Genomic DNA, 25,469 nt, shown 5'->3' on the forward strand with positions numbered 1-25,469 from the left:
ACTGCAGTCCCCACAGACCCTCGTGGCATCTACCAGGGCTTGGGTGCAGGGATGGACACCCCACACTGGCACCCCAGCTCCCAGCATATCACGGCCAGAGCAGAAAGGAGGGAGGCAGCACCTGAGAATGGAGATTTAATGGCCCAAGATGCCCTCCTGGCCATTGAGGAGAGCCAAACTCACGCCTGAGGGATGCTATCCGTGGGACAGGGACAGTAACAGGCCCATGGGGCGACTGTGGGGCCAGTGGCCCCTGCCCCTAGCAGGCAGAGCAGCGGTCACCCTTCTCCTGCAGCCCAGAGTTGCGGCGCAGCATGTCCTTGAGGGAACCGTCCTGCTCTGTCAGCAGCTGGTTGATCTCGTTCTGCTTGTACTCAGAGGAATGCTTGTGCCCATAGAAGGAGCCCTTCCCCGACGAGGGGTTGGAGTGGTGCTGACTTCGGCGGGCACAGGCCCGCACCACCAGGTAGACCAGCTCTGCCATGTTGAGGATGATGCAGACGCTGGAGGTGACCAGCATGAAGACAGTGAAGATGGTCTTCTCAGTGGGCCGGGAGATGAAGCAGTCGACAGTGTTGGGGCAGGGGTAAGCCTCGCACTTTACCAGCCGCATCATCTGGTAGCCGGGGTAGAGCATGTAGAAGATGTACATGAACACAGCCTCGAAGAGCAGCCTGAAGACCACGCTGCAGACATAGGTCCACCACAGCGATCCCGCTATGCGCATCTTGTGCTTCTTGACCTCTTCCATGTGCTTGGCATCCGCGTGCCCGGTCATCACCAGCAGCTTCTTCTCCTGGTGCTGCTGGTAGGCCACGTGCATGGCCACGAGAAGGGCTGGCGTGGTGACAAGGATGAGCTGCAGCGCCCACAGACGGATGTGGGAGATGGGGAAGAAGTGGTCATAGCAGACGCTGTTGCAGCCAGGCTGCTGGGTGTTGCAGGTGAAGGCGGATTTCTCATCCCCCCAGACGCTCTCGGCTGCCACCACTAACACCATTATCCGGAAGATGAAGATGACGGAGAGCCAGATGCGCCCGATGGCGGTGGAGTGGCGGTTCACCCCGCTCAGCACCGTGTACAGCCCAGCCCAATTCATGGTTTCTCACTCTGCAGGAGAGAGCGGTGAGGGATGGTGTTAGCAGCAGGAAGGACCCCTGGCTGAGAGCCAGCAGGGCCGGGCTCCGGTGGCAGCAGTCCCAGGAGGGACCTGGGAGCAACTGGGTGGCAGCCCTGGTGGGTGGAGAGTAGGATCGACAGACAGGAGGATGGCAGCATGGCTCCTGCTCCTGATACGGCTCCAGGCAGCATTTTGGCCAGAGCAGGCAGGAGACTGGCTGCCCCAGCAGTGCCAGATTCTCCAGTCCTGCCACCCCACGCTGGCACAGGGATCCTAACCCACAGCTGCCACAGAGAATGGGGATGAAGCTCCCACACCTTCTCTGGGACCCCCAGTACCCAGTGCTGAGCTCTTTGGCTAGGAACGGTCCCAAGGAGCTTCATGGGCTCCACTGCACCAGTGCCTCCCTTTGTCCTCCCATTATCTGCAGGAGCATGGCCACGGAGCCCCGAGCTGGGGGATCCCCCCGTGCAGCCCTGCACTGCCACCCCCCCAGGGCCATCCTTGTCCGGGGAACACAGGGCCACCCAGGCACGGACCCCTGCCCCACCAGAGCCACCCACGGGCACTGAGCACCCCGGGAGCTGCTTCCCACCCCTGCAGGAGTCTGGGCGGCCGGGACCAGCCACCCCCAGTGCACAGGATCCCGGCGACGCGTACCTGCCGGTGAGGAAGGGTCCTCGCAAGCTGCCCCCAGTGGCCCCTCTAAGGTCTCATGCCTCCCGCACGAGAGCTCTGCTCCGCCTGCCCTCGTCTCTCTCTGCCACTGCCCTGCACTGGAAGTCATATGCTGCTTTATAAACTATTTACATACAATGGGGCCTTTATTGGCCCATGAACAACACACTTTAGCATTCAGATCTAACGCCCTGACTTCCGCCCACCCTGGCCAAACAAAGTGCCTGTGTGCTGCATTCCCGCTGCTCGGCCCTGCACCCACTCCCACCTCCCCACCACGCCCCGCACCGACCCCGGACACGGCCCCGCCACCCGCGGGCCGCTCGTGGCTCTGCCCGGCGGGACCCATCCCGCAGACAGACATCGCCGTGCCGGACAGACATCGCCGTGCCGGACGGGCCACACAGCGTGTCCGGAGGTCCCTTCCCAGGAAGCATGGCCATCCCGCATGGACAGCACGGCGCGCTGGAGCAGGGGTCTGCACTGAGCTGCCGCGGGGCTGGGTGGCACTGGGTGTGAGCCCTGCCATCCCCTCAAGGCTCTGGTGCCAGCAGCAGTGTCTGTGAGGGCACCCGAGCTGCCCCGCGTGTGCCGTGGGAGAAAGGCGGCCGAGTGATGCTGCTGTGCTGGGGCTGCGCTCCTCCCCCGAGAGGGACTCACCGACGGTGTCCTACAGCTCGGACATGCGGCTGGGACAGCAATCCCTGTGCTCGCACAGCCCCCGTGCCCCCCAGGCTGGGGTCACAGCCACACCGCCACACTGTGCCCCATCCTTGCAGGGATGGCACCGTGTCCCTTGGGTTTTGTCCCCAGCCTCAGGTGGGGAGCAGCATACCCAGTAAACCCTCCCAGCTGGGTGCCTGCAGGCTGGCAGGGCAGTCAATGCCATCCCAAATGCCACCTCCTCCCCTTAGCCCAAGGTGCGAGCAGCCGGAGCTGTGCAAGCGGTGGCGGCCAAAGACCGTCCAGCAAAGCTGTGAGGATGCCGCTTGTGCCCTCAGTGCCCCTCTGCCCACTCCCGCCATGAGGGCCAGCGCCGCCGGCTCTTCCCTCCCCTCCCAGGGTCGAGCCCTGCCTGTGGCCCCCACTGTAGCCCCCTGGTGCTCCCCAGCTGGGGGACACGCGGCCACCCCCGGAGCGGTGCTGTGCCCGCCAGCTTCTCACCTCCACAGCAGGACAATCAATCAATGCTCGTCGGGATTGCAGCAATCACTCGGCACCGCACCACCCCCCTGGACTTTATACTGCCCTGCAGGCACGTCCCCCGCCCCCTCCCAAACAGCCTTGCTCCTTCCACCACTGCCAAGTAAACACCGCAGGTGTGTCCGGCCCTGCTCACACCCACCCGACCCACCAGGCGGCTGAGCATCCCCCGGGGCCAGCCCCCGGGCTACTGCAGCACCGGGGCAGGGCCAACCCCCAGGATGATCCCCGGGGACGTTTCTGGTCCCCGCGGCCCCACTCCCCTGCTGTGAGCATCCTCCCCGCTGCATTCCTTGCCAGCCAGGCACATACACCGTGGCGGAGCCCTGCTCTCCACCTGGGGGATGATTCTGAGCACCCCCAGCTCTCGGAGCACCTTGATCTGGTGCTTCAGGCTGCCGGCTGGCCCCTGGGGAGCCACCAATACCCCGATTTAATGTGTAAAAGTCCAGCTGGGAAAAGACAAACAGCCGGTCAACGATTAACTCGGCTGGCCCGCTTCAAGGTCCCGCCGCCCAGCACCCCGTGTGGGACACGGCGACCCTGCCGCTCGTCCTGGGCCCCTGACCGGGCTGCAGGAGCCCGCACACGCCGTCCCTTGCAGGAGGGTGACATTAGTGCCGGTGTCCCCGCATGGGGACGGCAGAGTGGCACTGTGCAGCGGCTGGGGCCGCTCGGGGTGCCCCTGCAGCTGGACGGGGATCGGTGGGCAGCGAGATACCGGCGGTGGCCGGCGGTGCAGGGCTGGCTGGGGCCATCGAGGCCACAACCTCGGTCTCCGATAATCCGCCACACCTGAGTCAGCAGCGCCGGCGAGGAGCGATAGCGCGGCGGCACCGCCCAGTCCCGCACCCTGGACGGGCTCCGGGGTTTAGCGGAGGGCAAAGTGGGGCAGCAAGGGGGTAATGGAGCCCGGCTGCAGAGATCGGGCTGGGGGGGCCACTGGGGGCCACCAAGAGGAGGGCAGACTGCTGAGAGCTGGGCTGGGCTGAGCTAAACGGGACTAAGCACAATGGGAGGCTGGCATGGGGAGAGGGGTCCCTGGGAGCCAGGGTAGGGGTGACTGAGGGGCACTGGGAGAGAGGATAGAGGTGGCTGGGGATTATTGGGAGCCAGGATAGGGGTGGCTGGGGGACACTGAGAGCCAGGCAAGGCGTGACTGGGGATTACTGGGAGCCGGTTGAGGAGTGGCTGGGTATTACTGGTAGCCAGTTGAGGGGTGAGTGGGGATTACTGGGAGCCGGTTGAGGGGTGACTGGGGATTACTGGGAGCCAGTTGAGGGGCGGCTGGGGATTACTGGGAGCCAGTTGAGGGGTGAATGGGGATTACTGGGAGCCGGTTGAGGGGTGGCTGGGGATTACTGGGAGCCGGTTGAGGGGTGACTGCGCCAGGCGAGGGGTGCCTGGGGATTACTGGGAGCCGGTTGAGGGGTGCCTGGGGATTACTGGGAGCCGGTTGAGGGGTGGCTGGGGATTACTGGGAGCCGGTTGAGGGGTCGCCGGGGGCTCGGGCCGTGCGGCGGGGGTGTCGCCAGGTGGCGCTGCGGGGCCGGGCCGGGGGCGGCGGGGCCGCACCTGCCCGCGGCAGCGCCGGCGGGGCTCAGCGTGGGAATCCCTCTGAAATGTAGTAAAAATGGAGAAAAAAACAACCGGAAAGAGGAGGAGGAACCCGGGGCGTTGCTGCTCAGCCCGGTGCCCGCCCGCTGTCCTTGCAGAGAGGTGGCTGGGAGGGGCAGAGGTCCCGGAGCGCGGGCAGCCCCCTCGCTGCTGGCCCCAGGCTGAAGTGCAGGAGCCATCGGTGAAGGACAGGCTGTGCTGAACAGCGGCCGGCGCTGCCTCCCGTACCCAGAAAAGTGCCCCACCCGCGGCCACGCTGCCAGAAATGCGCTCCTTGTTAATGACGCTAATTGTGGAGGTAATTGGTGTCTAAAGTTGCAGCGGAAGAGTTCAAAGACGTGGGCACGTCTAACGCAGATAAGCTGATGAGATGGGCAGGACTGAGTCAGCATGAGGATGGTGGGACTGGGGTGACGCAGCTGCTGGCATTCTCCTAGGGTCAGGGAACTTGCAGCCCAGCAGTCTGTATGGGTACGATGGACGAAATCAGGATTGAGCCATCACTGAAACATCTCCACTGCCGGGAGGACCGCAGAGGAGGCTTCCAGAGTCCCCTTTCCCCGGCCATTGTGCTCCAGGCGGGGCTGGCCCTGTGGAGGGCTCAGCCTCGTCACTGGATGGCCGCTGCAGTGCAGGGGCTGCTGGCTTCCAGGCCAGGACTGGCAGCAGGACAGGCATCCCTGGACCCAGGCTGCTGTTCTCAGAGACACAAAACCCTCTGCTCTGAGTCAACTGCCAGGAAGGTCACTGGCAGTGGGTGAGCACAGAAATCCTTTGTGCTGCTGCAGCACAGGGCAGAGGGGGTTGCCGCCTAAGACTCAACAGCTTGTTCTGCCTGCCTGTGAGTCTGCTCTCCTGTGTCCTGGGTGCATCAGAGATGTGGGGAACAGCACCAGGGCACTATCCCAGTGATGCTACTGTGAAGATGTCCTGGTTTAAGAAAAAATGAGTTTTTTTGGATGCTGTGGTCAACTGAGGTTTCAACTGTGTTTCCAGTGGAAAGCCTATGCTACAAGAGGGACTCCTCCCTCCTTGATGAACTGAGAATTGATTATCTAAAGGGTGGTGATGGACTGAGAGTTGGTGATCTGAGGGGTGGATGTATTGGAAATTTGGTGAGGGGGAGGAGGAATGTTTTTTGGGAAGGTTTTCATTCCGAGTTCTGTGTTTATATATAGTTGCAGGTTAATAAAGTTTTTTCTTCTTTATTCCCAAGTTGGAGCCTGCTTTGCTCTATTCCTGGTCACATCTCACAGCAGACACCAGAGAGCATATATTTTCATGGGGGCACTGGCATTGTGCCAGCGTCAGACCATGACAGAAGAGCAGCATCCCTGCCCTCCTGCTGGCTGTGGATCCTCAGGATCAGCCAGAGGGGCCAGCCACAGGTCACTCCCTCCCTCCCTCCCTCCCTCCCATGCCAGGGACACCTTTGCAATTGAGTTCCCTTATGGTTCTCCTTGCCAACAGCCCTAAACATGTCCCCTGAAGCAGAGGATGTGCCACAGTTGTCACGCAGATGTAAACTGTTCATACCCTCTGGGATACAGTGTCCCTTGAGCTTTGCCAGGTCTCCAAAGGAAAACTGTTGATGGTCAAGGACACTCTGGACAGATGGCAGCCTCAGGAGTTTGCAAAGGCAGTAGCACAACAGCACTGGCTTGTCTGTCACCAGCTTGCCTCGGGGTCCTAGCTTGAGTTGGCCTCGCTGGCACATGTGGCAGCACGCAGCTGGGGCTGTGCAAGGATGAGGAGAGGGGACAGAAGGGCAGGGCAATCCCCTAATCTGGGGCAGAAAGGCATCACCCCCTCGAGAGGGCACTGGGTACCCTGTGGGATGCCACAATGGGCAGCACCAGGGCTTTTAGGGGGGTCCAGCACAGGGTCTGGAGCGCTGTGCTGGACGGGCTGACATGTGCCCGTGGTCCTGGAGCTGCGAATGTCCCCCGGGGGGAGGAGGGCAGAGCCCCACACTCGGCTTCCTCACAGCCTGTGCCCCTGCCTGCCCCGGCTCCCCTGGCTCGGGGCCTCGGCCCTGGCTCCAGCGTCTGCGGCTGCCTGGAGGCAATTCAGCCCCCCCCTCCGCTCCTGGTATCCATGGCAACTCCAGCTGAAATTACATTAAAAAGAAATGAAACCAGCAGCTTTTCTCTTTGGCAAATAGGGGGAGGGGAGCTCAGCTGGGAAAGGCTGGGGAAGGGGTTTGAAGTTCGGAGGGAGGGGGCTGTGGGACAGATGCATTCCCACGTGGGGTCCCGGTGCTGGGGGCAGCAGGGCCGGGGGGATTTGGGGACATGGTGGCACACGGTGTTGGCAGTCCTGGATACTGTGGTGCCAGCGTGCATGTGGGGGTCCAGCACCCTGACATGGGGGGTGATCCCAGGGTCCTCCTGCTGCCTCTGTAGGGGGTACAGCAACATGAGGACCAGCACAGGGCACCCCACCCACCCAGCCCGGCAGTCCCTGCATGCTCCAAGAAGAGGCGAGACACACCGCTATTAAAAATATCACTTCTGTTTTATTTGGAATTTGTTACTCTGCGCGGGTGACAGGGTATAAATACATTCTCCAACGAGCATCCTCACCCTGAGCCCTGCGCGGGGCGGGGGCCGGGCGGGGTGCGGGGCCCTCGTTGTTGCAGGGCCAGCAGGGCCATCGATGCGCTGGCCCCGGGCAGCAGGGCCAGCCGGCACCGGAGCGTCACGGCCGCCAGCACGGGCAGCGTCTGCCAGCCGGACCGTCTTGCACAGGGACAAGATTGGTGTCCCCACAAGGACCTGTCCCTTTCTCCTGCCTCCCCAGGCCCCAGGTGCTAGTGCTCACCTCGGGGGGCTGAGACTGGGGTACCCCACGCGGGATCCCCTGCAGCTCCTTCTCCATGCCCGACCACACCAAAGCCACTTGCCTAGAGCCACGTGTGGCTCGGTGGCCACAGCAGATGCCCCAGCCCCAGCACAGGTTGGCTCCCAGACCCACACAGGCTGCATCACCCCCAGAGTCCCTACCCAGGCATCTGTTCCAGCTGCACATCCTGGATGCAGGAGCTGGGGTCACCCCACGATGGGGTAAAGGCCCCAGTGGAAGCAGCCTGGGAGGCAGAGTGGATGCTGGTGAGCAGCTCACCCCGCTCCTGCCGCAGGCTGCAAACCACCGGCTCTGCTTTCGGGCAACAAGCACGGGCAGGGAGGGCACAGCACAGCCCTGGGGCAGTGGTGAAGGGATGTGGGATGCTCCTGGGGGAGCAGGGCAGGGTGGGGAGCATGAGGGGCTGTCCTGGGTTCATGGGAGTGAACAGACAGTGCTCGGAGCAGGTGATGCCCACAGGGGCGGTGGGTGGCACTGGCCAGTGGTGGCGGTGAGGGACCGGGGCGGGGGTGCTCGCAGGCAGGCCGTTGGATAGGCTTTTTGGCTGAGATACGTGGGCACGGGTGACAGAGGAGGGAGAATATCAAAAAATACAAAAGAGCGCAGCCCCACAGTGCAGGAGGCACTGCCCTGCCTGGTGCCCACCCGCGGCAGGCGGGCGCCATGGGGGGCCGGCACCGTGCGCACACGCTGGCTTCTAACTGGCTTTTTATTTTATATCAAGAACACTTGGTTTTAAAATCTTTACAAAGGACAAAACGCGGCGACTCCGTTAGTGTGTAAAGAACTAAAGATCTGCTTAAAAAACGTCTCTGCAAAGAGAAATGACTGACACAAAAGAGATTCTCTGCAGCGCAAAGAGGGGCAGAGGTGCCAAGTCTCCAGCCCAGGGCCCCCTCCCAGGGTCCCTGAGCCCCGGCACCAGCCCCAGCGCCCGCATCCAGCACAAGGCCAGGTCCCTGGACTCTGCCCATTCCCTCTGCCTATAGCACCATGGCCTGGGGCCACTTCTCAGCACAGTGAAGGAGCCTTTTCCAGGGCTGCCAAGATGCCTGGGCACCGGCTGAGAGGGATGCCCAGTCCCGCTCCTCGTCAGTCCCAGGGTGCTCGGTGGGCTCAGCACTGGGGATGTGATCGCCCCACTGGGAGGCACAGCCACGGCACCGGGAACCCCGTGGCCACTGACAGCGGGGTACCCCTGCCCACCTGCACGGGTGGGTTGTGCAGGACTACACCGTGTCCCTCCTGCACCCCACTGGCGTCCCGGGGCAACCCACGGGGCCCTGAGGCCAGGAGAGTCAAAGCACTTCTCAAAAGTTAGATAGGAACAAAAGAAAGCGCCGGGGCCGCTCTGGGACCCCCACAGGTCTCTGGGCTGGGAGCTGCACCGTCCGTGGGCGCTGCCCCTCTGTCCGGGGGCTCCGTGGCCCCGCCGGTCCCTCTGCCAGTGTCTGCTGCGTGTGTGTGCGTGCGTGCATGCGTGTGCGCCGGCGGCGGGCAGCTATACCCTGGTGGTGGAGTGTGAGTGCGGAAGCCCCGTGCTGTTGAAGCCGGCGGTGAAGGTGTTGTACGGGTGCAGGGTCTGCAGCCCCACCAGCGAGTTGGGGATCATGGTGATGGTGTTGGGGGTCATAAGCGGGATGTCGTCCGGAGAGCGGCGCAAGGTGAGGGTGTAGTCGGGCAGAGCGGCCAGGCGCAGGGTGTCGTGGGATGGCACAGCTTCGCACTCGTGGTGCCCCTGGCTCACCTGCAAGGAGGGCATCTCCTCATCAGGCGCGTGGGCGATGTCGTTGGAGGCGCCGCGCTGCGGGCTGGGCTGCCGGTGCGTGTCCTGCCGGCGCTTGTCCTTGCGGTAGTAGAGGGCGGCGAAGGCCAGCACGTTGAGGAAGAGGAGGGAGGCGCCCACGGCGATGGTGACGCTCAGTTCGGTGGAGTAGTCACGGGGGCTCTCGAGCAGCGTGCCCGCCTCTTGCTCCGGGCTCCACTTCTCCTTCCCGTTCTCGCTGTTGTAGGCGGGCGAGATGGCGGGGCGCTTGGTGGTCCAGATCTTGCTGTTGGGCCGGCGGGTGATGTGGGAGTTCTGTGTGGTGTCAGGTGGTGGCACTTTGGTGGTGGTGGAGGTGTAGTGGAACATATCGTGCAGGTTGTACAGGTGGGGAACCAGGTGCTTCCAGAAAGCCACCTTGGTGGCCCGGTAGTGGTCGCGTACCCGCGGCTTCAGCCCAATGTGCAGGTACAGCTGGTCACGGGGGTTGTACTTGGACCAGGCCACCTCCTCAAACCGGTTGGCCTTGGTGTGGATGAACTTGGTGTCCTGGGGGACAGGCTTGTTGGGGTCCCTGTGAAACACAGGCAGAACAGAACTAGCAATGGGAAAAGCCAAAGAAACAAAGAGGGAGAGCTGCATGCAGAGACAGAAACTGAGGGGACCTTTGCCAGTGGTGGCACAGGGTGGGCTGGCAACAGGTCTTGAATGACTGGGCAGCACCCAAGTCTCACCCAAGATAACCAGGGGCAACAAGCCTCCCCACCCATGTGGCTTGGTCCCAGGGGCTGGTAATGATCTCAGCTTCTTGCTTTGTGGCTGGCCCCAGTGAAGGTGCAGCACACAGGAACCTCTGGGCACAGGGAGCTCAGTGTCCCACACTGGGCATGATTACCCCCCGCCCCCCAGCACAGCCCCAGGGAGTGCAGCTGCAGGGAGTGCAGACCCCCGCGGCGCGGCACCCATCCCCACTCACCCTGTCTTGGCAAAGTTGGTCCAGTAGGTCATGACCACGGCGCTGAGCATGACGTCGTTCTTGGAGAAGTTGCAGGGAAAGAGGTCTGTGGGGCCAATCATGGGGATCCCAAACACATAAGGCACCTCATCCCCGTGGGCTGCGTCGGACCATGCAGGCTTCATCAGGCTCTGGCAGTGGTGGTAGAAGGCGTAGAAGTAGGTGGGGGAGCCGTAGCGGGCGTGCAGGTCGGCTGTCACCACCGAGGGCTCTACCCACTGGTGGTCAGTGAAGAGGGCCACCAGAGTCTTGCGCCGCGTCTCGGGGTTGTCCCGGTCGGCCCAGTCCGTGTACATGAACTTGATGGTCTCCCTCAAGGTGTCCTTGCCCTCAGGGTAGCCGTACAGGTTGTCTACAAAGTTGGAGACTGAGTAGTCAAAGTCACTGCCTGAGACGCCGTCCTCGGGGTCCACCACACCCTCCACAAATTTCAGCCCTTCACCCTGGTTGACCCCCAGCATGATATCATAGTTGAGGAACTCGCCCTGCTCCATCAGGATCTCTGGATCATCCGGGATCACGTCCCCGTCAATGACTGGCCCGAAGGCCACGTGGTAGCGGGCTGGCTGGATGTCCTGCTCTACCAGCTCCTTGGCACTCTTCTGCCGCAGGCAGTCCACCATGTCCACGGTGTCCAGCACGTTGCAGCCCACCTTGTCAGCCAGCATGCTGGTGTACTTCACAGGCTGGTAATTCACTGCCCAGCTGGAGAGCGCGGAGCCGCTCTGAATGATGGCTCTCTGGAAGAGACCTGCAACACAGGCACGGAGTGGAGGAAGCTCTCAGCAGGGTTCCAACATGCAGGATGCAGCATGGAGAAGGCATTGATGCTCTTGTACCCCTGCAAGGAGCCAGCACGGCAGCCCACACCGTGTCCCTGAGCTGTGCAGCCTGCTGAGCTGGGCTCACACAGGGGGCTGAGCCGGGCTCACACAGGGGGCTGAGCTGGGCTCACACAGGGGGCTCAGCTCTGGGCTGCTGTGGGGATGGCAGGATGGCAGCTGGGAGTGCAGGTGGGTGCTCCTGGAAGCAACCAAGGGCTGCTGTGCTCCCTGAGGATCCCATTGCAGGGGTGACCCAGCATCCCTGTCCTGGTGTGGGGAGAAGAGGGGCCATGGTTGCATCACAGCCTGGCCTTGCCAAGCAGCCTGTGCCACCCCAGCCACCCCAAGGATGTCTTACCTGGGCTCAGCACCATCCTCCAGCCCAGGTTGGCACCTGCCTCGCTGAGGAGCCAGGCTGTGGGCTGGCAGCAGTGGGAGGGTTAATGCCTGCTTGGGGACACTTAACCCTGCCTGTCCCACCCCACGGCTTTGTCAGAGTCCCCCTCCGCCCCCTCCCTGCTGCTTCCTGCCCAGCTGGGGCTGCTCAGTGCCAATCCGGCCCTGCAGGAGCACGCTGCCAGATGCACAAAGAGGGCCTTTCTGCCACCAGGAACACAGAGGGAGTGGACTTTCGCCCTGGAAAACGAGGCCACAAAGGCCCTGGCCCAGGCAGAGAAATGCGTGGCTTCGCTCCAGTCCCATGTCAATGGTGCTTGTGCTCAGAATACAAAGGGTGGTGAGGAAGCAGAGCCTCTGGGCTGTGAAAGGCAGCCAGTCCGGGGTGCACCCAGGGGTCCCTGCTCTCTGACCAGCCCTCTTTGCATCCCAAGTGCTGCCTGCACCCCTGCCAGACCCCAGCACTTGCTTTCCATGAGGGGCTGTTCCAGGTGACCCCTGAACTGGCACAGCAGTGTGGTGCCCATGGGGCTGCCCCTGGCACCCTGAAATGCAGAGAACCCCTGGGCAACCAGGGCTGTGCCACTCTGCAGGGAAGCAGAGCAGCACCTTCCTGCAACAGAAGCGTTCAGAGGCTCCTGGCTCCCAGCCACCATGTCCATAGCTCTTGTCTGCACGCACAGTCCTTGCTCTGCCAAGTACCTGACGTACAGTCCCATGCACTGGGACAAAGAGAAGTCACAAGCTCTGTTTGTCACCTCCTGGTGCCCTAGAAAGCCATACCCAGCCTACAGGCTGGAGACTGGCCATGGCTTTGCTTGCTCTGCGCCACCATCCATGTGCCAAGGAGGCAGGATGGGGTTTCCTGGCTCCCTGGAGATGCTGTCCCAGCAGCAGCCATTGCACTCTGCCAGCAGCATCACTTCCCAGACAGACCCACCAGGCTGGGCTCTGGCCCTGCCCACCACTGCCAGGGCAGCTGATGTCACTGTCAGCTGGTCCTGTCCCTGCTGGAGCCCCTCTGCCCTGTCTCTGCATGGCCACAGCCTGACCCAGGGCTCTGTGAGAGCCTGGACCTGTCGTGTCCTCCTGCTCCGTGCCAGCTCCTGACTGAAGCCTGACCAGCACCCCAGGGAGGCAGCAGCACCCAGCACTCCACACTGCACCTCTGCAGCCTGCTGAGGCCAGACAGAAGGGGAAGTTCTGCCTTTCCTTCCTGCTCCCCTCCCTGGTGAGGGTCCCAACACACCCAGCCTCCTGCAGGACTGGCTGCCACAGCATGGTGGGGTCAATGGTGGGGCCAGGGCTCTGCCAGAGGGTGGCTGGAACTGCACACTGCCACCAGCTGCTGCCAGCTCCTCATTTCCTCTTTGCTTTGCCCAGTAGCTGAGACTGAAAACACTTCAGGGGGCGTCTGGGCCAAGCCCTGCTCAGAGCAGGGTGCTGGGTGCCTTGTCCAGCTGAGATCTGGAGGGATGGCAGCAAAGGGCAGAAGCCCCCATGGAGAAGGAGATGGGGCAAAGCTTAAAAGCTTGCCTGGCACAGACTGCTCCTGCCCTGGTATGGCTGGCTGGGGAGAAAAACAGCACTTTGGTCACTGATAGGAATCAGAGTGACCCTACAAGGCCTGAGGCTGGCAGGGAGCTGTGGATTTCCCCAGCAGCCAGACCCAACATGTGCTGTACCAAGCCTCCAGCGTCTGCCTCTTGCAGCACCTGGCAGAGCAGGCACAAATCAGCAGCTTCATTAATAGCTTGTGATCACTAGATGTTTTATTTTGATGCAGTAAAAACAAACCCACCTATTCTGCAGGCTGCAACTTAGCACTGCTCCCACGCCGTGCTCCAGAGCCAGCTACCCATCCCTGGGGATGTGGGTGCTCTGGCACAGGGAATTTTTGGAGGTTTTTGTATGGCTATTTGGCTTTATGGGACACTGGCTGCAGCACTGGGCACTCCCCTGCTGCCCCACAGAATTTACAGCCAGCAGCAGCTCCTCTGCCCCAGCAGTGAGTGCAGGGGGCACACCAGGGCCACTGGGGCTGCAAGGGGCAGCACAGACTGCAGCACATGCAGGGCTTAGTGGCATTAACTGCAGCATCACCTGAGAAGTGCACATACTGGCAGGACTATTTCTCATGGCTGGAAAGTCACAAGGAGGAGCAGCCCCTCCAATCCACCCTCAGCCTCTCTCCATGCTGCTCCAGCCTGGACCCCTGCAAGAGGCTGGGGCCGCCTGGGCAGCCAAGCACACACACTCCTGCACTCCTGTGATGGAAAGGAGTACCCTTAGAAGCATTGAGAATGCATCACACATAGTGTTCCCTCTGCAGCCTTTCACACTCAATATGGGCAGAGAAAACACTTTTTCTTTCTGCAGGAGCTTTCAGCCTGTAAAAGACTCCCCATCATCAGCCATCAGCCCTGCTGAGGTTCTGGAGGTCTCCATTGCTGGGTGATTCCCAGGCTGTTGAGCAGGGCAGCAGCTCTTCAGCTTCGAGTGCAATTTGCTGTGTGTCTCTGAAGGGCAGACTCACACCCGTGTCTGCTGCTCACACATGTCCTTTTCTCCTCAGCACCACACTGGGGACACAGCACTGCAAGATGGCTGCACCCTCATATAAAGCCCGTGAGCAGGTCCCTGGCAGGCTGCTCCCCTGTGAGCCATATCCAGTTCAGGCTTTGCTCCTAGAATTTCCTTTAGGAAATTCATCAAAAACACCTCCAGTCTCACAGTTAATTTTTCTCCCCCTCAGTGCTTGATGTAAATGTCTTTGCAGGTGGTTTACATGCATCTGCTCTTATTCCAGCACAGACTTTTAGCATAAATAATTCCCTTCTTTATTTAGAGTAAACACTCTGCTATATTTACAGATATTAATCATATTACTTCCACCTGTGTTTGGCTAGGTGCAGCACTTCCAGCTCTGCCAGTCTCCCAACACAGGGCTCTCCACCCCTCCCAGGCTCAGGAGGGATGTCTGGGGTGCTCTGTCTTTCCCTCTATTCCAGTATAAATACCTTTCCTTCCCCTCTATTCCAGTATAAATACCTTCCCTAGCACTGAGATCCCTGTTCCCAGTGCCCTCCATGATGCCCTGCACCCCCTCCACACCTGCACTAGGAACTCCTCAGCACCAGGGCAGGACCTCTCCTGCCCCTGGAAGCAACCAAGGGCTGCTGTGCTCTCTGAGGATCCCATTGCAGGGGATGGCCCAGCATCCGTGTCCTGGTGTGGGGTCCCCACCTCTCCCCATGCCAAGGATGCAGCCTTGTGCACAGGGAGCACCCACTCCATCCCTGTCTCCCCCATGCTCTGCCACTGGCCTCTTTGTGCCCTGGATGAGAAGGTTTTGCCTCCCAGTCGTGGTCCAGGCTCTCACCAGTGATCAGAAAGCAGCCCTGGCTTTGTTGGGCCGGGCAGCAGGACCTGGGTGGGCTCCCCTCCCTGGGTTAGCACCAGCAGGGCGAAGGCTGAGCAGAAGCTTAGGTGGAGGTAGGACATAAAGAAAGTTACAGGGTGGGAGCTGTAATTTGTTGAGCTGAAATCAACAGTCTTAGTTAGACTAACTTTTTGTTATTCTGCTCATTCTAATCTGCCTTGAATTCATTCGTACACCAGTCCTAAGGTAAGGAGGAGGGTAAGTGAGGAGGTTCAGGTTAGGGTGGTGGTAGGAGATGGTAGTTGGGTGGCTCATGGTAGCGGGAGGAGTAGGGCGATTTCTAAGTCGAGCAGGAGGAAGAGAATGGCTACTGGGAAGAAGCAGATTGAGCAGATCCCAGGGGGTCGAATCCGCATTCCTATGGGGACAGTTTTTCTGAGTCAGGTTTGATTTGGGCGAGTCAAAAGTTTAATGCAGTTAGGAGGATGCTTAGGGTCAGTGATAGGGCCAGTATGAATAGGATTATGTTTATTACTCTTTTCTGGGTTTAAACCAGAATCTGCAGCTGCAGCAACCTCAGGCAGGGCTGACACCTACCCTCCGAGTGGTGGGACAGGGTGAGCAGGGTGACAGGGTGAGCAGGCTGACAGGGTGACAGGGTGACACCTACCCTCCAAGTGGTGGGACAGGGTGAGCAGGGTGACACCTGCCTTGAGAGGTGGGACAGGGTGAGCAGGGTGACACCTACCCTCCGAGTGGTGGGACAGGGTGAGCAGGGTGACACCTACCTTTGGAGTGGTGGAACAGGGTGAGCAGGGTGACAGGGTGACACCTACCCTCCAAGTGGTGGGACAGGGTGAGCAGGGTGACACCTACCTTTGGAGTGGTGGAACAGGGTGAGCAGGTTGACAGGGTGACACCTACCCTCCAAGTGGTGGGACAGGGTGAGCAGGGTGACACCTGCCTTGAGAGGTGGGACAGGGTGAGCAGGGTGACACCTACCTTGCGAGTGGTGGGACAGGGTGAGCAGGGTGACACCTACCTTTGGAGTGGTGGAACAGGGTGAGCAGGTTGACAGGGTGACACCTACCCTCCGAGTGGTGGGACAGGGTCAGCAGGGTGACAGGGTGAGCAGGGTGGCACCTACCTTGAGTGGTGGGACAGGGTGACAGGGTGGCAGGGTGACACCTACCTTCCGAGTGGTGGGACAGGGTGAGCAGGCTGACAGGGTGACACCTACCTTCCGAGTGGTGGGACAGGGTGACAGGGTGACACCTACCTTCCGAGTGGTGGGACAGGGTGAGCAGGCTGACGCAGGAGGCGCCGATGCCCGAGCCGAACACGGTGATGCGCAGCGGGTCCCCCCCGAAGAAGGCGATGTTCTCGCTGACCCAGCGCAGCGCCTGGATCTGGTCCAGCAGCCCGTAATTGCCCTTGGCAGCCTGGTCCCCCGTGCTCAGGAACCCTGGGGGCCAAGGGGAGCCCGGTTAAGGATGAGGAAACTGGGAAAGTCCTGGTTTCCCACCCCCTTTCCCCAGCCCCAGGGCAGGGGACCCTGTGTTCTCTGGGACCCTATCCCACCATGAGAGTTTTGTGAGTTCTGAGCAGGAGCAGGGACACCACTGAGCTCCCCCCAGCCTCTGCAGAGCACAGAGAGGTGAAAGGCTGAGAGAGCAGCTGCAGACCTCGGGGAGCCTCTTTGGCCAACAACCAGCAGGGACAGGGTAAAGAGAACAAAGCTCTGTCCTACCCACACCACCACCTGAGCTAGAACACCTCCAGACATCTCACACCAGCCCCAAGGAAAGCTCAGAAAGCATCAGTGGCTGCAGGGAGGGCGAGTGTGAGCACAGCCAATGCTTCCCATGGGCCAGTGTGGTCTGGGGGAGGCTCTTTAAGTGTCAGGTGGGCTGGGCAGAGAGGAACCAACTTCAGCTTAAAACACAAAGGCTCTCAGTGGGGAAAAAGGCGAGAAATGCTTTCAATAGCACAGGAAACACCCAAGATAAGTTATCACTCTTTCGTTTGCTTTGACTTTAAGCAGGAAGCCAAAACCTGAGAGGCCCGAGGTAAAATCCAGGCAGGTAACCCCAGCACGCAGGGAGTGGCCCCAGGGGTGTGCTGGCACCTGGAGGGTGTCTGGCTGGGTGTGGTGCATCACCTCAATGGAAATGATGAAGGCACCACTTGAGTCTAATGTCATATTGTGACTCATGTGTCTTATCTTTGCACCTATCCATTTTAGGACTTTTAACATTAAAAGGTTTTGAATAGGTTAACTATCATCTTCCACATGAAACTGTGGGCTCTGGAGGCCATGAGAGGAATGTGCTGCCGCAGGTACCAGGCAGGAGCCCAAGGGAGAGCACCATGCTAGGCTGGATGGCCAGGAAGAGAGCCAGCAGCCTGGCTTGGAAAGGAGCTGTCCCCAAAGCTCTACACCCCTTGTTCTCACGCTGGCAAGGGAAGTGGCAGTGGTGTTCTACACAAACCTGCTGTGTCTCAGCCCCTGGGGGTTTCTGCTGCTTCAGCCAGGGGACTGCACTGCCTTTTGACCCTCTGTCCTCATTTTGCATCTCAAGTCACCAGTGCTTTTGGACACAGCACTGCCACCCTCCCCTGCATGGCACCTGGCACCTTCTGTGGTGCCCACTGCAGCCAGCCATGCCACCCCATGACGGGGTCCCAGCAGCACAAGCGGCTTGGAGGCTGCCTGTGCCCAGGGAGGGAGAGCTGCCAGGTCCCCGGGACAGCCCGGCAGCACCCGCTGGCACCTCACCCGTCTGAGCCCTCTCAGGAGGAGATGCTGGGTAAACACATTTATTATTCATTTAACCACAAACCAATATTTGCTTTCAGTTGCGCCAGTTTGTGTACATGAGCCGGGGGGCAGCCGGTGCCAGGGCGCGGGCTGGGCTGTGCCCGTGTGCTGGGGCTGTGCCCGTGTGCTGGGGGCTGTGCCACGTGGCACTGGGCACTGCCAGGGCAGGGCCAGGGGCAGTGCCCGCAGCGCATCCCCGCCGCCCCTCCGCCGCTGTCCGGGCAGGCACCGGGGCTGTCCCTCCGCCAGCTCGTACCGAGCACTCCGACGCGGTAGTTGAGGGTGATGACGATCACGTTGCCGTAGCTGGCCAGGATGCTGCCGTCTATCATGTTCCCCGTGCCCTCCATGTAGGAGCCCCCGTGGATGTAGACCATCACCGGCTTGGCGCCGCTGTCCCGGATGTCTGCAAGGAGAGCAGGTTACACACAGCCCGCAGCCACGGCCGCAGCACCCTGCCCGACAGGCAGACCAAGGACAAGGGCAATGCCAGCTGCCAGGACCACGGAGGGGGCTTGGGAGCCAAAGGCAGAGCTCTCCTGGGGGCCACAGCATGGAGCCCCAAAGGCAAACACCACTGAACCAACCCTGCCGGCCGCTGTTGCTGCTCTGTCCCCGCACCGCTGTCCCCTCAGGGGTCTGAGCAGGTGAGGGAGGGGTGCTGGCTGGACCCTGCTGCTCTTCCCTGGAGCTGGGCTGGGAGCCAGGTCAGCTCTGCTGTGGGTGGGAGCTGCAGAGTCCAGCCCCAGGATGCAGCCCCATGTCCTGTCTTTGGCTGGACCCGAGCACTCCGTGGCTCCTGGAAGCTGGCATTGCGGAGGGGGGCAGGGATGGGGGTGTGCAGGACCTAGAGGGGGGCCACTGATGTGTGCTCCAGTGTCTCACTCTCCCACTGCCCCTTCCCATTCCCCTGGGAAGGCAGGGACCTGTCTGGATGTAACCCCGGCACCCCAGTGCCCAGACACAGACATGGTGATGAGGCAGACAGTGGATGCACGTGTGTGTGTCAGGGAGGTGAGCACAGAGTCTGGACGAGGACAGGGCATGAGGCATGGAGTGAGGATGGGCAATGGGACCCCGAGGGCCGGGGAGGAAGGACAGTGGGAGCCTGGGGGACTGGGAGCAGCCACGCTCCCTCTCTTGACTTCTCCTGCCCAGGGGACATCCTGCCCCTCCTGCCCCACTGGCTGGTGATCCCTCAGGGAGCCATGGCCACCCACAGGGAATAACCTCCTGGAGCATGCTGCCCATGTCACACGGACAGGCAGTTGCACCTGCCCTGGAGACATGGCCAGGTCCCACATGCCTGCACTGCCCAGCCCTGTCCTGGGCTGGCCACCCAGACCCATGGACTTTGTCCTGCCTTGTGCTCACTCACACCCAGCACCTTGCCCAGGTGGGCTGGCAGTGCCTGCCTGGCCTCAGCTGCCCCAGGCAGCTGCTGCTCCCTGCCTGCCTCCCTGAGCGGTGCAGCACAGCCCTGTCCCACCAGGACTGGGACCCTTGGGGCACAGCCACACCAATGCCAGTGCCCACTGGGCTGTTTGTGCTCCCTCACACCCACTGAGCCCCCGCACATGTCCAATCCTCCCTAGCCCATTGCAGGGGGCTGCAGGCCAGGCTGACGGGTACCTGTGGCCCTTGTCACCTCCAGCCGTGGCCCACAGCATGGCTAAAGGTGGCCTTCCAGACAGAAAACCTCTTCCCTCCAGGAGAATGAGGCTATGCCAAACCTGAAACCTGTGCTGGCTCTTCTCCTAATGCCAGAATGTAGTCAGACAAATGCACGAACCAAGGGAGCAAAAAGTGCTTGCAGCTCCTCCAGGACAGACACTGCCTGTGTGGCACAGCTACACCAGGACAATTTTTCCCAGGACCACCTACTTGAAATGTGAGGGGCAGGAACATCAGTGCCCATGTCTTCTCTCCATCCTGCACCCACTCCCTGACATACAAAGGGCCCTCTTCACAGCAGAATGGCAGCAATGTGCAGAGATTACCAGGAAATAAACAGCTCTGAACCGCTGCAGCACATTTTGGTGTGTGTGGATTGAGCACAGTGGAGTCCCTTAGGCTGAACGCCAGTTTACGCCCCGGTACAAGAGATCATGGGGCACAGGTTAGCTGGAGTAAACAACAGGGGTTTAGTACTGCCAAGGAAAAAGTTTTTCATCTATTTCCCAGATCCTAAATGCCATCTGCCAGGTCTTGTTCGAGCTGCCCAGGGCCTTCTGCACACCATGAGGCTTTACTGTCCTCAGCACATGAGGGCTGTACCCTGGCCAACCCTTCCTCCTACCTCCTCATCACATCTCTGCAGCCAAACACGCTGACTCCATAACCTGCAGACAAACCACCCTGTTTTACTAAAAATAGCCTATTCTGCAGCTTGCTTAGTCCTGGCATATGTCTAGAATCACATCTGCTTGAAAGGCCACTTGCTCTGTCTTGGCTGGTGCTTGCAAGCAAGACCTCACTTTCACAGGGTGAGGAAGGAGAGAAGTTGACAGAAACCAAGTGGACCCTGGGTCTCCTGTGCATGGCCAGATGCCCTTTGGGTGCCAAGTGTTCAGGCTGTTGGCACAGCCACAGCAGGGCCAGGCAGGGGTGGATGGGGAGGCTGCTCAGATGCATGTCACTGACTCTGGAGGGATGAGGCTGGAGGTGGGATGTGACCTGTGGGCTCAGGGTGAAATGGGCCCAGGTGCCCGAGGGCTTCTCTCCTCCCAAGCTGCCATGCTTCCTCCCTGCCCTGGCTCCAACTGAGCAGGAGCAAACTCCTCCTAAAGCGGAAAAACCCCTTGAGCTTCCCCCCGTCAGGAGGAGGGGAAGGTGCTGGGTGCCCTGCACAGCCGGCCAGCCTGCCCCCCACCCCGCGCCGCTGCCTGGCACGGCAGACAGACACACACAGGGCTCCCTGGGGGTGGCAGCGGATGGCGGCACACGGAGCTGCTGTGCTTTGCTTTGCGTGTCATGCAGTGGCAGCCTCGAGCACAGAAATACCTTCGTCTTCATCACCGTCATTATCCGCTAAGTCCTCGCCCTGTTTCTTAGCGCTGGCTCCTAGGGACCAAACACGAGGAGACAGAACAAAAAGGAAAACGAAAAGGAAATAAAAACAAAACAACAAAAAAAAAAAAAAAAAGAAAGAAAGAAAGAAGAAAAGAACACAAAAAAAAAAAAAAAAAAGAGAATTCAAAAATAGCATGATAGCAGAGACAGTGAGGCCACGCCTGTGCCCCACAGCACTGCTGGCTACTCACACTGCACCTCTCCCAGAGCCAGGGCAGTGCTGGGCACGGGCAGCGCTGCCCCAGGAGTGTGCCAGGATGCTGCTTCACCCAGGCCCCTTCCCAGATCCTCCCTGGGGAGGGCTGGGGTGGAGGGAAGGCGCGAGTGGGGCTGTGACAGCATCAGCGCTGGTGGTGGATGAGTCTCTCAAAGCACTTGTTGGTCCTCCTGCATCCCAGCCTGGCCCCACCTGCTCATGCACCCTCAGCTCCAGCAAGGCTCCCTCTGCTAGCACCGAGCCCTGCTCCCAGCCCTGCTCCCAGCCCTGCTGCCCCTGGGGACAGCTGTCCTGTGCAGGGCTCACACCAAGGGTTGCCCTGCATGGCCACTGACCCCCAGGCAGGTCCCTGCCCATCACCCCCACACGTGTGTGGCTCCCTGTTGTGCCACAAACCACTGGCACCACTGCATGAGACCCCCACAGCACGCAGGGATCCCTCATGACAGCTGCTCCCCTGAGCTGCCTGGCTCCATCCTGCACCAACTCCCTCCTTACAAGACATGTTCCATGTTTCACTGAGGATTTCAAAGGCACCAGTCAGCTTGACCTGACCAAGGCAGAATGCTAAACATATGAGTTTCTGTAACATCCTGAATGCCTTACAGATGTTCTGTGTCCCTTCACCACCCTGCAGAGCTGGGGCATGGGCCAGCCCAGCAGCCCCATGTGGATTGCTGCTGTGGATCGCTTGCAGTGAGCCTGGCACTCCCCACACTGCAGAGAGGTGGCCTGTGGGCTGGCAGGGAGCAGGGGTGCTGAAAAACCTGTGCCAAAACCCCACTCCTGCAAAGGACTGCATGCCAGTGTAGACACAAAGGCAAGTGGTGCCACCCCTGTGCTCTGGAGCTCTGAATCTCAGTAACAGGCTGGGTGTTCTCATCCTCTTAGAACTGCAGATCAATACCTGCGAGTCCTCTGCTCCCTAATGCCTGCTACAAAAGGTTCCCCAGGTGATGGTGACCTCTGGGGACACAGCAGGGCTTCCCCCAGGCAGGACCCACCCACACAGAACCTGCACTGCCCAGGGACCTTCCCCTGAGACAAGGGGCTCTGACACCCTGCCAGGCACCCGGCTGACCCCAGGGTCCTGCTGCCACCACCAACAGCTCCCAGTGCCCCAGCAAGGGCTTTCACAGCCCCCAGCAAAGCTCCCACCTGCAAGGGGCAAGCCTGTGGCTGCAGGGAACTACAGGACTAAATGCACAAAACTGGTCAGAAAGACAAAAGTGGGGAGCCATGCTCACTGTCAGTCTGGGAGTGGCATTCTGCAGGTGACACGGGAGGTGGATAACAGAGGTAGCAGCATGGAGTGGGACAGGATTTGAATTTACAAGGTATCTGTGATGGGGGAAGAAGAGATCTGAAATGGCTGTGAGGCAGCTCCATCAGGGTGAGAGGCTTGTAGAATGCCTTTAGCAGCCATGACCTGCTGGAGAAAGCCTGGAGGAGCAGCAACCAGAAACCTCAAAAAACCCAGCAGGCATGAAAAGTTCACAGAAGGCTGGGTCACATGAATGCTGGGAGCAGAGGCACGATGGGAGCTGCAGCAGCATCCCAACACATGAAAGAACACTGTGAGGTGGAACAACAAGTCCCTCTCAGGGAGCCCTGGGGCTACAGGAGGCAGGATGAGAAGGAAACCTTTCTGGCAGAAAGGGCAGAGAAGCACTGGAAGAGGTGGCCTGGGGAGGTGTTTAAGACCAGGTGGAACACACTGCCAGAAAGAGGTGAGGGAGAGCTGCTCCTGCCAAGGGCAGGGATGGATCAGCTGTCTCATGTGCTGTTCTGATTTTCCCCACCATGCTCCAGTGTCACCCCTTCCCCTCCTGCTTCACCACCCAGCCATCCTCTGAGCATCTCACATCCTTCTCTTTCCACCATGCCTGTCATCTCCTGCCCCAGCACCTCAGCCCCAGCATCTCCCCCTTCCTGCTGCCTCCTCCCCACGCTGCCTGCCCAGCCCAGCCCAGCCCAGCCACACACTTGGCTGGGCATGTGCAGCCACTCAGGCTCTTTGCAGGAGCTGCAAGCTTGACCTGCTGTGTCTTCATTAGGAAGAGCTGCAAGCCAGAAAGCACTTAAATGACAAAGTGCTCATGCAGTATTTGGTAACCAGTGCTGCGCACCAACCTCTTGGTACTTCTAAGGGATGGGGATTTTTCTCTAATGAAGACAACAGCCAGTGATGTGATCCACACCATGCTTCAGAGTTGAGAAGCAGACCACAGGCAGCTGGAGATCATTTTCCACCCACTGCCAAAGGCCCTGGTGCTATTAAAGCCCTGGGACTGGCCAGGCTGCAGCCCTCCAGCCTGGTGTCCTTCAGGGACAGAAGTCTCTGTGCAGATGAGAATGGAGGAATCAGCTATGAGGACTGGTCAGGCTGTAAAAGAGGGCAGTGGACAACATCTCTGTGACCTGAGCAACTGTCCTAGCTGAGCAGGGAGGGATCCAGCTGGAGACTGCTGCTGCAGAGCTTTGGGATGGCTGGGACAAGCCTACAGCAACCTGAGCTTCAGGCACCTTGGAAGAGATGGCAGAAAGCAGCACTTGGAAGCTGAGCAAAGCAGGAGTGCAGTGATGCAGGCCAGGGAAGGGGAACAGCAGTGGCATGTGCGTGTGGCAGATGCAAAGCACAAGCCTCCCCCATCAGCAGGAAGGTGCCAGGGTGGTTATGGCCAACACCCACTGTTGTGACCAAGTGTGAGCAAGGGGCTTTTTGCCCCTTGCTGCAGTGCTCACCTCCAGCACCACCCACCAATGCCCCTCAGCTCGTGAGAGCAATCACAGCTTCACTTCCCCCACCCAGTAACACTCTCCACTGCTCCTGCCATGTTCAGGGACACCCAGCCCAGGAGATCTTCCTCTGCTCTAAGAAAAGCCACCACACAGAGCCCTGCAGCACCCACTCTCATGAGGATGGGTTTAAGGCTGTGGATTCACAGCTGGAAAGGGCTCATGGCTCTTCTTCTCCTTACCCATCAAAAACACCCTCCACTAACCCAGGAAGTGAATGTCTGCTGTCTGCCACTTCACTTTAAGCTGACTGCAAAGTGACATTTTCCAGGCCGATAGGAAGGATGCAGAGCTCTTATCTGAGCCACTAGGAAGATTTAAGTTCAACTTAAAAAAAAAAAAAATCACTTTGCCCGAAACAGGGGCATCCATGCTGGATTTATTCTATCTTAAGTAAACCGTACCAGCAGCACTGACACCAGTGCAAACAGAGATAAAGCAGGGTAAGGAGCCTCAGTTCTCAAAGCCCTCATTCTCAGCATGGTGTGGATAAGAGAAGAGCAGGAGCCTGAGATGACACCTTTGCAGTTCCAAATGTCTGTTCAGGGCACCCACAGACAGCTCCAGCACCCTCTCCTCAGTGGGATCTCCGTGGGGCACCCACTGCTGCAAAGCAGCCACGCTGCTGCAGGGAGCAGAGCCTCCGATGGCTGCAAGCACCCAAAGGGACACCTGCTGCCAGCCACAGCATCTCTGGGAGTGACAAGGGACAGGGCCAGGAACGGTGCAGCCCTTGAACCTGCTGCTGCACAACCCCACAGCTCAGCTGGGACCTGTGCCATCAGCCCTTGCTCCAGGACTGACTGCAGCACACCTCGGTGCTGCCCTGCCCCTCCCTGCCCTGAATGATGCAGAGGAGCTCTCTCCATCCCCGGGTGGGCTCAGTAAAAGCACTGCATCTCCTCACGCTCTGCTGCCCCCGCAGCACAAACACCGACCCTCACCTTGGCAAATCGCTCCTGCCGGGGTGGAACAGAGCCCCAGGGCCGTGGTCTGCCCACAGCCAGCCCTGCAGAGCAGCAGCTCCGAGGGGGCTGGGAAGAAGCTTCCAGCAAGGAAGCACTGCAGAATTCGTGCAGCTGGAGGGAAGCCTCAGCTGGTACTTAGACAAGTCAGCTTCTTGGAGAGCAGCAGAGAAGCTGCCAAAGAGCTTCCTGAGCCCAGGAGCTGCTGGGAGCTCCAGCCACCCTCACACAGCACAGGAAGAGGCTGGACCTGCACATTTGTCTCTGCAATGTCACAGACTCTCCGCATCCCAGCCAGAGAGATTTGGGCATTTGCTAATGAGAACCAGGAAGAGCTGCAAAGTGCAGGGCAACTACATTTTTCCCCTCCAAAAATGACATCCACCTCCTCATGCCCTGCAGCAAGGATTGCCCAGGCTGGTGAGGAAGGGAAGGAAAAATCATCTTGGCATCTTCCACAGCCAAAAAAAGGCTGGAAGTGTTGGCAGCACAAAGCATGGGGCAGAGCTGCATTTTGCACATAGGTACTGAGCTCCCAGGGTGTGTGTCTGTGTGTCTGTGTACATGGTCTTTGGGTGGGCAGCACTATTTTTGCAGCAAAATCTGAGCCTCAAATAAGCCTCAGTGCTGTCAGCTCCCCTGGCACCATGCATGGCTAGCTGCTCTCAGAGCACTGCTGCCCTGTACTGCTACCAGAGAAGGGACCAATGTGTATGGAGGAGACTGGCAT

General features: G+C 60.0%; 2 protein-coding genes across 8 annotated transcripts in view; both read right to left on the bottom strand.

Moving 5' to 3' along the window:
• Nucleotides 1-122: 122 nt before the first annotated feature.
• GJB1 (gap junction protein beta 1) lies at nt 123-3,333 on the bottom strand. 3 transcript variants are annotated; one of them, XM_063170435.1, is made up of 3 exons: nt 3,314-3,333; nt 1,781-1,896; nt 123-1,110 (listed from the first exon to the last, which is right to left on the bottom strand). In XM_063170435.1, the coding sequence occupies exon 3, from the start codon at nt 1,097-1,099 to the stop codon at nt 260-262; it is 840 nt and encodes a 279-aa protein (XP_063026505.1). In that variant the 5' UTR covers nt 1,100-1,110; nt 1,781-1,896; nt 3,314-3,333; the 3' UTR covers nt 123-259. The 3 variants fall into 3 exon arrangements, with proteins under 3 accessions (XP_063026505.1, XP_063026504.1, XP_063026506.1); XM_063170434.1 differs by lacking the exon at nt 3,314-3,333 and adding an exon at nt 2,963-3,024; XM_063170436.1 differs by lacking the exons at nt 1,781-1,896; nt 3,314-3,333 and adding an exon at nt 2,963-3,063.
• A 3,783-nt stretch (nt 3,334-7,116) lies between these two features.
• NLGN3 (neuroligin 3) overlaps nt 7,117-25,469 on the bottom strand; it is a 40,909-nt gene continuing 22,556 nt past the window's right edge. For 4 of the 5 annotated variants that reach the window (XM_063170426.1, XM_063170424.1, XM_063170425.1 and 1 more), the window contains 5 exons: nt 20,690-20,749; nt 17,943-18,092; nt 16,145-16,330; nt 10,225-11,014; nt 7,117-9,822 (listed from right to left, as the gene is read on the bottom strand). In XM_063170426.1, the coding sequence (XP_063026496.1) occupies nt 8,985-9,822; nt 10,225-11,014; nt 16,145-16,330; nt 17,943-18,092; nt 20,690-20,749 (2,024 nt within the window). In that variant the 3' untranslated portion in view covers nt 7,117-8,984. The remainder of the gene's footprint in view (nt 9,823-10,224; nt 11,015-16,144; nt 16,331-17,942; nt 18,093-20,689; nt 20,750-25,469) is intronic. The other variant, XM_063170427.1, reaches the window with a different exon arrangement.

Source organism: Melospiza melodia, chromosome 16 (genome assembly GCF_035770615.1).
Source record: "Melospiza melodia melodia isolate bMelMel2 chromosome 16, bMelMel2.pri, whole genome shotgun sequence".
In the NCBI taxonomy this organism is placed as follows: Eukaryota; Metazoa; Chordata; class Aves; order Passeriformes; family Passerellidae; genus Melospiza; species Melospiza melodia.

Coding starts and splice junctions, on each gene's coding strand:
- GJB1 (XM_063170435.1), bottom strand. CDS start 1,099: ATGAATTGGGCTGGGCTGTACACGGTGCTGAGCGGGGTGAACCGCCAC.